A 12,064-nucleotide genomic window follows, 5' to 3' on the forward strand; every position below is an offset into this window, starting at 1 on the left:
TCCCAGAAAACATTTGGCTCATGGAGCTGGGAGCTCACATCACTGCTCCACCGAGCCCACAGCAACCATCAATCACCCGTTCACACTAGTTCCATGTTATCTCACTTTCTCATTCACTCCCGACACACTGGGGGCAATTTTACAAGAGGCCAATTAACGCACGTCTTTGGGATACAGGAGGAAACCGGAGCACCCGGAGGAAACACACGCGATCACAGGGAGAACGTGCAAACTCCACACAGAGAGCACCCGAGGTCAGGATCGAACCTGGGTCCCTGGCACTGTGAGGCAGCTGCTGTACCAGCCCGCCACTGTGCAGGCCTGCTGAATTATGCTCAGGATTCCAGCATCTGCAGTTCCTTGTGTCTCCTTGCAAGTGTCCAACAGCTCCACCCACTGTACAGACACTGACTAGCCGCTTCTTATTCCATTTAACCAGGCTTTGAGCCAAAGTTGTAGCATCAACTGAAGAGGAAATACATTGTTAAGAACATCTCCCGGGAATATTTGCTTCGGTTTTGAGAGTTTAATAGAAAATGCAAGTAATGGCCCAATTTATATCCCCACAGTTTGAAAGCTATTCCAAACAGTTGGCAATCAGTAGTTACGTTTAGGTGTATAGCTGAGCCAAGACTAACACATCATCTCCCCATAGGTTTGAACTGAATTGTAATAAAACTTTAACAGCTGTTCACAGCTCTGACATTGGACATTAGGATCCAGAATTTGCCCTCCCTCTCTTTTTTTTTACAATTGGAAACAAAAAGTTGGCATCACTAAAAGAGAGCTCGATGCTTTAAGATTCCAGTTAAAATTCTAACTGGTTTGAACTCAGGAACAGATGAAAAACTATACTCTATACTTTATAACCTACGAACCTATCTCCATTGATGTATCACAGGTAACCCATTCCACCTCCCTTGTTTTTCTGTTGTGTTTTTTTTTGCTTTCTTTTTTATTTGTAACTTTCTACCCTCTCTTTTTCTCGCTTTCTATAAAAAATAAAAATACTAGAAGCAGAAGTAATTGATAATGGAAAATTTTAATAATGTATGACTGATGTATATGAAAAGTTTTTTTTTCTACTATAATATGTAACTACATTGTATAATATGTCTACTTCTAATAAATAAATAAATAAACAAAATTTAAAAAAAATTTCTAACTGGTTTGCTCGTCCTTCAGAGAGGGCCAGCCAACCTTACCCGGCCTGCTCGAAATATAACTCCACGCCTGCACCAATTGCCCTTTAGAAATCCCCCTCAGGTGCCTAACATAGAATATAGAACAGTACAGCACAAGAACAGGCCCTTCGGTCCATAATGTCTGTGCCGAACACAATGCCGAGACCATCTTTTTAGTTTAGTTTAGAAATATAGCGTAGAAACAGGCCCTTCAGCCCACCGAGTTCGCGCCAACCAGCGATCCCTGCACACGAGCACTATCCTACACGCTCTAGGGACAATGTACAATTTTACTGAAGCCAATTAACCTACAAACTTGTACGTCTTTGGAGTGGAAGGAAACTGGAGCACCCGGGGAAAACCCACGCAGTTCACGGGGAGAACGTACAAACTCCATGCAAACAGCACCAGTAATCAGGATGGAACCCGGGTCTCTGATGCTGCAAGGCAGCAACTCCACCGCTGCTCTACCATGCCGCCCATATCTCCCTGCACATAACCCATATCCTTCCATTTCTCGCATATGGTTATATCTCTATGCCTATCCAAAGGGTCTCTTAAATGCCACTATGGGTCAAGGAAAGAGCGTTCACATCGCGGCCCTGTTTTCACCAATCTTTCCACCACCACGCTCAAGAAGCACAAGAAGTACAGATGAGAAGTGTGTTCAGCTCTGGCTGGACATCTTCTAATCTTGTGTGTGGACTCAAAGAAGAAGAAGAAGAAGAAGAAGAAGAAGAATGCCACTATCATATTTGTGCCCCAACCACCACCCCAGGCAGCATGTTCCAGGCACTCTGCATCCTCTGCCTAAAAACGTTGTCTAATTTCTCCTTTAAACATTGCCCCTCTCACCTTAACGGTATGCCCTCTAGTGTTTGAGTTTTCCATGCTGGGACGAAGGTTCTAACTGTCTACCCTATCTATCCCTCTTGTAAGTTTAAATAATTCTATCAGGTCTCTCCACAACCTCCAGCGTTCCTGAGAAAACAATCCAAGTCTGTCCAACCTCTCCCTGTAGCTAATATCCTCTAATCTGGGCACCATTCTGGTAAACCTGAAGCTGCAGCTATTTCTGAGAAAGATTAAAAAAAGCTTAAGAGAAACATGCCTGTGCACCTCCTGGCACCGTTCACCAACACCACTGTACGTTCATCCTCTGACACACTCTGTTTAACATTGGAACCATCAGATCGCCAGGATGTTTACTACATCTCTGCTTCCTGAGGGCATCTCCATTGCTAACCAAAACCAGGCCTCAGCACCCCAAACTTCAGACTTCCCCTAACCTCCCCTCCCACCCTGCTGCTAAATGGCATCTTTCAGTATGGTAGCTATTTCCGTGCATGACCTGCTTTGAAATAAATATTGAAATCACATTTGGAATTGTGCCTGTTTTAAAAGGCATGCTTGTTTAAGTTTAGTTTAGAGATGCAGCGCGGAAACAGGCCCTTCGGCCAACCGGGTCCGCGCCGACCAGCGAACCCTGCACATTAACGCAATCCTACACACACCAGGGACCATTTACACTTATACCAACTCATTAACCTACAAACCTGTACGTCTTTGGAGTGTGGGAGGAAACTGAAGATCTCGGAGAAAACCCACGCAGGTCACGGGGAGAATGTACAAACTCTGTACAGATGGCACCCGTAGTCGGGATCAAACCCGGGTCTCCGGTGCTGCGAGCGCTCTAAGACAGCAACTCTACCGCTGCGCCACCATGACGCCTTTATTTTTGCTTTCTGTTGCGTTTTGTAATGCTTTCTCCATTATAATTTGTTGAAAAGGGTCTTGTCATTAAAAACAGCCTAGACTCACTCTGAGCAAGTGTTTCGCACATACCCAGTACCCACACTACATTGTTAATAATAATAATAATAATAATAAATTTTATTTATGGGCGCATTTCAAGAGTCTCAAGGACACCTTACAAAAATTTAGCAAGTAGCGGAAAAACATGTAAGCGGAATGAAATAAATAGTAGAGACATGACTAGTACACAAATTAAAGACAGAATTCAATTCAAAACACAATATGAGGCAATTCAAGCACAGATGAAAAGGGAGGGGGACGTGGGGCTAAGGATAGGCAGAGGTGAAGAGATGGGTCTTGAGGCAGGACTGGAAGATGGTGAGGGACACGGAATTGCGGATCAGTTGGGGGAGGGAGTTCCAGAGCCTGGGAGCTGCCCTGGAGAAGGCTCTGTCCCCAAAACTGCGGAGGTTGGACTTGTGGATGGAGAGGAGACCGGCTGATGTGGATCTGAGGAACCGTGAGGGTTGGTAGGGGGAGAGGAGGTCAGTGAGATATGGGGGGGCCAGATGGTGGAGGGCTTTGTAGGTGAGGACCAGGATTTTGTAGGTGATCCGGTGGGAGATGGGAAGCCAGTGAAGTTGTTTGAGGACTGTTAAGTTAAGTTAAGTCTGCATTCACTCCCAAACTCCAAGATTATCCCTCCTCTTACCTCATATTTGCTCGTTAAGGGAGTTGGGATAGGTGGAGTTTGTGCAGCAAAGTAGTTCAGTAGGTAAGTAAGTAATTTTTATTTAAATAGCACTTTTAAATCAAATCATGTTGAAGCCAAAGTGCTTTACAGAGAAAAAAAATTAGATTACCATACATCCATATAATTATTTTTTTTAAGTTCAGGCATTAAAAATGACAAACGGCCTACTAAGTAGTGGAGTAGGCATGAGGGGCCGAATGGCCTACTACTGTTTTTATTTCTCATCCTCTAATGGTACTTTTGTAATAGTTTGTATGACTTACTCTGTTTAGTTTAGTTTACACAACGTGGAACAGGCCCTTCAGCCCACCCAGTCCGCACCGACCAGTGATCCTCACTCATTAACACTATCCTACACACACTGGGGACAATTTACACTTACAACAAGCCAATTAACCTAAAAACATGTACGTCTGTGGAGAAAGGGAGGAAACTGAAGATCTTGGAGAAAACTTACTCGATCACAGGTAGAAAGAACAAACTTTGTACAGACAGCAATCGTAGTCGGGATTAAAACCAGGTCTCCAGCGCTGCAAGCGCTGTCAGGCAGCAACTCTACCGCTGCGCCACCGTGCCGCACCATTTAAAATAGAATTTTAATACAAATGGAGATTTTAAATGGAAATCACTAATCTGGACAATGCTTTCACTGTCATTGGAGTCATAGTGTCATACGTTCCAGGAGCAGAATTAGGTCATTCGGCCCATCAAGTCTACTCCGCCATTCAATCATGGCTGATCAATCTGTCCCTCTCAACCCTATTCTCCTGTCTTTGTCCCATAACCCTTGACACCCTTACTAATCAAGAATCTGTCAATCTCTGCCTTAAAATATCAATTGACTTGGCCTTCACAGCCATATGTGGCAATGAATTCCACAGATTCACCATCCTCAGACTAAAGAAATCCCCGCCTCATTTCCTTTCTAAAGGTATTCTGAGGCTGTGACCTCTGGTCCTAGACTCTCCCACTAGTGGAAACATCCTCTCCACATCCACTCAATCCAGGCCTTTCACTATTCGGTAAGATTCAATGAAGAACCCCACCCCCCATCCTTCTAAAGTCCAGCGAGTGCAGCAGACCTGGAGTCAAGCCCTTGCAGAAGTTGAAGAGCACCCCTTGATCCCTGCAGGCCCACATTAAATCTGGCCAGTTGATCGCACAGGCCCTCCACATACAAGAGTGGGAGAGCGAGGTGGAGATGGTGACAAGGTCACGGCCACCCATTGTAAAGCCCCCTCATCAGATCTCCCTGACATGCTTTGGCAGGGGGTTCCAAATCCAGCGCTCACAGACTAATTGGCCTCTGTAAATTGCCCCTGGTGCATAAGAAGTGGATGCAAAAGTGGAGCGAACGGGTGATCAATGGTCAGCATGAGCTCAGTGGGCCGAAGGGTCAGTACCAATGCTGTATCTCTAGACTCTAAGTGGATTTATCTGTTGTGCACATTCCCAACAAGTTCAGCTCCAGGTTAGAAACATAACCTCGTGGAATTTACCTTCATTTATTTATATATTTATATCTAGATTTTTATATATATTTATATGTATTAAGAATACGAGGGAGGCCATTTAGGACTGAGATGAGGAAAAACTTTTCCACCCAGAGTTGTGAATCTGTGGAATTCTCTGCCACAGAAGAGTGGAGGCCAATTCACTGGGGGTGCTGGCTCGAAGGGTGGTGCTGGCCTACTCCTGCGCCTATTTTCTATGTTTCTAGTAATGGGTGACTTTTCGGGTAGAGGCCACTTCTTCAGACTTTAATTCATTTGTTCTTTCCACCTCTAGTTTCCTTCCTTCCCCTCACATTGACTCTCAGTCTGAAGCAAAGACACTAGAGTCCACCTCCGCAGTTTTGGGGACAGAGCCTTCTCCAGGGCAGCTCCCAGGCTCTGGAACTCCCTCCCCCAACTGATCCGCAATTCCGTGTCCCTCACCATCTTCCAGTCCCGCCTCAAGACCCATCTCTTCACCTCTGCCTATCCTTAGCCCCACGTCCCCCTCCCTTTTCATCTGTGCATTAATTGCCTCATATTGTGTTTTGTATTGAATTCTGTCTTTACTTGTGTACTAGACTTCTCCCGCCCGAGTTGCGGGGTTGAAGAGCTCCTGGAGCGGGGCCTACATCACCGCCCCGCGCGGCTTGGAATGGCCGCGGGAGTTTGCGAGCGCACGCCGGGGGCTCTAACACCAAGACCCGGTGTGCGACCTTGCATCACCCGCCGTGGCTTTAATGGCCACGGGACAATTCGCCATCGCCCGCCGGGGGCTTTGACTTTGACTCTGACATCGGGGGGGGGAGAGTGCAGTGGAGAGATAAGTTTTTTTGGCCTTCCATCACAGCGATGTGATGGATGTTTATGTAAATTATGTTGTGTCTTGGGTCTATTTGTTTGTAATGTATGGCTGCAGAAACGGCATTTCGTTTGGACCTCAAGGGGTCCAAATGACAATAAATTGAATTGTATTGTATTGTATTGTATTGTAGTCATGTCTCTACTATTTATTTCATTCCCCTTACATGTTTTTCCTGTACCTACTAAATTTTTGTAAGGTGTCCTTGAGACTCTTGAAAGGCGCCCATAAATAAAATGTATTATTATTATTATTAGAGGAGCTCCTCTAGTATCTTTGGTCTGAAGGAGGGTCTCTCGACTCCCATGTTGTTCTCCAGAGATGCTGCCTGACCTGTTGTGTTACTCCAACATGTCGTGTCTATCTTAGATGTAAAACCAGCATCTGCAGTTCCTACCTACGCGGTTTTAGATCAAAGATCCCACGGCGATAGGATCTTTGGTTTAGATCTGCTCTTCCCAGCGCCTGGTGATGATGTTGTCGAGGCGGGGCTGGGCAAAGGGCCGCCCACTGACGAGTAGGCCCGGCGGTGTAAGATGGCGGCGGTGTGGACTCGGCTCTTCCGCAGGACCTTCAACAGCGGCGCCCGGCAACTGTCGGCGGCCGCCGGCGCTGAGGAGCATCAGGGAAGTGAGCACCGTTCCGGGGAGGGGAAGGGGAGGGGGGAAATCACCCCTGGAGAGGGAGAGAGGGGAAGAGAATGGGCGCGGTGCTGGGCTGTGACCTTGCGGGCCCAGGCCTCGGCTGCAGGGAGAGAACAGCTTGGGTGGTTTCGCTTTGATTTCATTACCGTCACATATACTGAGGTACAATGAAAAGCTTCGTGGTCCAAACACCATCAGATTTACCCTGCATAGATCCAATCAGTTCAGAATCGTGTCTTCAAGCAGCTCCTGCCACTGCAGAATATAGTTCTCAGCATTGTAGGAAGGAACTGTAGATGCTGGCCATATACTGAATATTCAGCATAGGCACAAAATGCTGAAGTAACTCAGCGGGACAGGCTGCACCACTGCTGTGCCTTGTGTCAAAATGCTGCACAGCAGTTCCCTGCTCAAAATCCAATGTCCTCAATGGGGCAGAGATGAATCGGACAACACCCTAGCTTATGGAAGGATGGTTCAGAAGCCTGATAATGGAGGGGAAGAAACTGTTCCTCAGTCTAGTGGTGCTTGCTTTCAAGTAACAGATAGGGAAGAGAGTAGGATGGAGGGAGTTGTGGGCCTGAGCTCTTGTGTGCAGGGTGCACTATCAGTGCCTCTTGCCCAGTCACAATACTGCACACCCAGTCATGTCCTGTTCTATATGCAATTACTGATGCCATGGTGTGTGTCTATGGTGGTTATTGGTGGGGTGAGATTTGACCCTGTTAAGTGCAAAGGGGAAGATACAAAGTGCAGAATATTGTTCTCAGCATTGTAGCACAGCAGTCCCATAGACAAAGTCCAATGTCCTTAATGGGGTAGAGGTGTATCGAACAGTACCCCAGGTTATGGAAGGACACTTGATAATGGTGAGGAAATAGCTGTTTCTGAGTCTGGCATGCACATCAAAGCTTCTGTATGGGAGTAGAGAGAACAAGCAATCTCGGGTGGAACATCTTTGATTATGTAAACTGCTTTTCCAAGACAGCGTGAAGTGTGGATTCAGTCAATGGTGGGAAATCAGGTATTTTTTGGCTACATCTACAACTCACTGGGGTGGGGAGGGTTATTGAATAGTGTCCTGAGGCAGCTGCCCTGCATGCTTGTGGAAGAGAGAGAGAGAGAGATAGAGGAAGTTCTGGGGCTGAGCTCCTGTGTAACAATGACAGTGCCTCTTGCCCAGTCCCACTGCTGCAGTCTGTTACTGTAAGCAATTACTGAGGCCAAAGTGTCTATGGTGGCAGATAGATGGGTGAGACTTGCCCTCAATTATAATCGGGGTTTTGTTTTAAAAGGAATGTTTGTAAAAAATGTTCTAAATTATTTTGACTGGTGCAACGTTCCCAAAATAGAGTTTCAGGATTGCAGAATGTTGCGTGGTAGTCAAGGTCAGAAAGTAATATGGGATGGGAACAATGTCCTCAACCCAATTTGTCCTTGTTGCCTGTCTCATTCCTGTAGAAACTAGGTTACTGTAGATTCTGGTTTACAAAAGAAGACACAGAAGCGGACCAAGCAGCATCTCTGGGAAAACATGGATAGGTAATGTTTCGGGACGGGACCCTTCTTCAGACTGAACAGGGTCCTGACCCAAAATGTCATCTATCCATGTACTTCAGCGATGCCGCCTGACTCACTGAGTTACTCCAGCACTTTCCATCCCATTTTCCTGCCTCTGGTCCGCATTGTGCAAAACATTCCCAATCTGTGTACATATTCAAATGTCCTTTAAATGTTCTTGTGTCTGCCTCAACCACTTTCTCTGGTCATCGTCAGAATTAAAGTATATTTTAATTTCTTTATCTCGGCCATGCACTACGAAATAGTATGTACAAACTTTACATTTAGATCCAAGACACCTTGGCCTGCTGTGCTATTTAATAAGATCAAATCTGTTTTCTTTTCTACCCTGGCAACTTTCTCACCCCCTTATCAAGTCTACTGCTCCATCCAATCATGGCTGATCTATTTTTCCCTCTCAACTTCCTTCTCCTGCCTCCTCCTCGTAACTTTTGATGCCCTTCTTAATCAAGAACCTATCAATCTCTGAACCTATTAATATTAATATCCTTCCTTTAAATAAAGAGACTAGTACACAGTGCTTCAGATGATGTCTTGCCAAACCTGGATCCAAAAGTGTGGAGGTATATTTGTCCTTGTATGGTAATATTTTGTTAACTTTCCCATCTTCTTGCATACCTGCCTCCTGGCCTTTGTGAATCATGCACTGCTATTAATTCCTCCATTTGCCAGATCTTCGCTTGCTCACTTAATAAGATGAGTTTGATCTTTACCGTTGTTTTGCAAAGCCTAAAGTCCCCACAAAACATTATGGGAAAGTATATATCTGTAATGGAAGAACTGCCAAGTGGTAGGTGTGTGAGATGCCAGAACAGAACTGATGCCAGACCAACACTGTGTACTATTGTTGCTTTGTAATGGCAGCAAGGCTATTGTAGAAACATAGCCTTAATGTCATTATTATATTTGGCTTTAGCTGTGGTATTTATTCTTCTTCTCCTTGCGTATGGCATGCACAGCCTAAAGTTGTAGGCCATTTTGTTCTATTTAATCTTATTTCATTGTGCACGCCGGGTTGATTGCATTAGTCGAAACAGGGCGGACCACGTGAAGGTTGCAATCTTCCACCCCGTATTTATTCTCATTCAACAGGTCGCATGTGGAAAATCGTGTCTTTAGTTGTTGCTTTTCCGGGAGTGTCCGTCTGTATGCTGAATTGTTACTTGAAGGCGCAGCAACACAGCCACGAGAAGGACGAGTTTGTTGCTTATGACCACCTTCGCATCAGGAGCAAAGTAAGTACTGCATTTATTTCAAATGAGGGCCGACAGAACTGTAGAACAGTGCAGTGTAAGAAAGAACTGCAGATGCTGGTTTAACTCGAAGGTAAGACACAAAATGCTGGAGTAACTCAGCGGGACAGGCAACATCTCTGGAGAGAAGGAATGGGTGATGTTTCGGGTCGAGACCCTTCTTCAGACCGGTCAGTGCAGCAGCTCCTTTGGCCCACAATGTCTGTACCGAACACAATGCCAATTTAAACTAATCTTATCTGCCTGTACGTGTTCTATATCCCTCCACTCTATGTATCCATTTGCCTATCTAAAAGCTTCTCAAACACCATATCGTGTCTGCATCCACCATCAGCCCAGGCAAGGCTTTTCATGTAAGAAATAACTTGCCCAGCACATCTCTTTTAAACTTTGCCCCGCTTACCTTAAAGCTACACCTAATAGCCAGGGAGTTTTCTACAACTCATAATGCAATATAGTATCAAAAATCAAAACAGCCGGGCACTTTTACAGGTGAAATAAAATTTTATATTAGCAAGTCACCTACAATACCTGAAGTGCTAATTACTTATTGTATTGAATGTGGCTCTTTTAGTTACCCAGGACTTTTCAAACTCTTGCAGAAGAACCTTTGTTTTGGTGAGAGGTCAACAATAAGATTTTCCTTCCATGTAGTTTGTGCCATCTGAATTCTGCATTCCTTTTGTCTAAACAGTAGAATTTAGACTGTCGAGAGTCTATACCCTTGAGAAGCTACCTCCATTGCTGGCAATAAGATGAAACGATTTCCCAAGAGGTTAACATGAATTGAAGATTGGGCTTCAGTGTATTTGAAGGAAGCTAAACTGTTTTAGACATTAGATTGGCAATCATAGGCAGATATTTATTACAATAAAATGGGGCACCAATACCGAAAGAACCTCTCAAACTACCAGCTCTCTCCAAGTACTCCAACTCCTGGACACAATAGTCTGGTAATAACTACAACTCACTATGAAATGGGCCTCTAGGAGGAATAAAGATCACGTTTGGCTGTGGAAGAGGAAACAATGAATTCATAAGTAATAAGAAGAGAATTAGGCCATTCGGCCCATCAAATCTACACCCGCCATTGAATCATGGCTGATCTATCTCCTATGACACTTACTAATCAAGAATCTATCTCTGCCTTAAAAATATCCACTGACGGCCTCCACTGCTTCCTGTGTCAAAGAAGTCCACAGATTCACCACCCTCTGACGAAAGAAATTCCTTCTCGTCTCCTTTAATTCTGAGGCTATGACCTCTTTTCCTAGATTCTCTCACCAGTGGAAACATCCTCTTCACATCCACTCTATCCAAGCCTTTCACTCTTCAGTAAGTTTCAATGAGGTCCTTCTCAATGAGGTCTCTTCTAAACTCCAGCGAGTACAGGCCCATTGCCGTCAAACGCTCATCATAGGTTAACCTACTCATTCCTGGGATCATTCTTGTAAACCTCTTGTGAGCCTCTGCTTTACTCAGGAGGCATGGTGGAGGTGGGCAATCCAAACACAAGGTCATCTCACTACGCTGTCCATGAATTCTGGTGGTGTTTTGAAGGTTGCTTTAATTATGCTGGGGTTGAAGAATGGGAAGTGGCTCTATCAATCTATGGGAGTTCAGACATTGAAAACGTATGATAGACACAAAAAGCTGGAGTAACTCAGCGGGACAGGTAGCATCTCTGTAGAGAAGGAATGGGTGACGTTTCGGGTCGAGACCCTTCTTCAGACTGATGCCGGGGGGGGGAGGGGGGAGGTGGGAAAAGTAGTACTAATGTGGAAAAGTCGTACTAATGTGCATGTCTACCATTTTGTTTCACAGCCATTCCCTTGGGGCGATGGTAACCACAGCCTCTTCCACAATTCCCATACTAATCCTCTGCCCACCGGCTATGAAGATAAAGAGGATCACTGAAATTTTCGGAGCAGAGAAGAATGCCCCAGAGATTATGGATCATTTGTTTGAGCCTAATTATATAAATGTGTTATCCAACAAAGTGCAGAAACCAGAATCAAGTGTTGACCACTGTTGAGGTAACACCATAATAAATATATTATGAAAAATTTGGATGGTGTTGGCTGCTTTTCATTTTAAATATATATATATATATATATATGCTAATGCTGGATATCGGAAATGAAAGCTGAATGTGGAAATTACTCAGCAAGTTGGGTTGAGTTGTGGGAAGAAACTCCGTTAATGTTTTGGGTTGAAGACTCGTCAGGATCTGAGGGGTTCAGCATTATTGAGCGGCAGATATCCAGCTCTTAATGTTATAGCAAATCGTTCCACCATGAAGCTTTGATGCATTGTCAGGGTTTAGCAGTGGAGCTGGATAATAAGCTCTGTGGGTAAAAGATTCACAAAAAGATTTATCTTCTTATCCAGCTCCACTACAAAATCTTACAGTGCATCAGCGAACGACTTGGCACTGCTTTGGGTGCCTGAGGAAACCAACTAAAGGTTTTCCTGAAGACAGACACAAAATGCTGGAGTAACTCAGCGGGGGTCAGGCAGCATCTCTGGAGAAAAGAA

General features: G+C 44.9%; 1 protein-coding gene across 1 annotated transcript; it reads left to right on the plus strand.

Annotated features, from left to right (window-relative positions):
* Positions 1–6,524: 6,524 nt before the first annotated feature.
* LOC116987540 (cytochrome c oxidase subunit 6A, mitochondrial) lies at positions 6,525–11,594 on the plus strand. The gene is made up of 3 exons (XM_033043655.1): positions 6,525–6,678; positions 9,366–9,508; positions 11,351–11,594. Exons 1-3 carry the CDS (start codon positions 6,585–6,587, stop codon positions 11,441–11,443), a joined length of 330 nt encoding a protein of 109 aa, XP_032899546.1. The 5' UTR covers positions 6,525–6,584; the 3' UTR covers positions 11,444–11,594.
* The last annotated feature ends 470 nt before the right edge of the window (positions 11,595–12,064 follow it).

This window comes from Amblyraja radiata, chromosome 25 (genome assembly GCF_010909765.2).
Source record: "Amblyraja radiata isolate CabotCenter1 chromosome 25, sAmbRad1.1.pri, whole genome shotgun sequence".
In the NCBI taxonomy this organism is placed as follows: Eukaryota; Metazoa; Chordata; class Chondrichthyes; order Rajiformes; family Rajidae; genus Amblyraja; species Amblyraja radiata.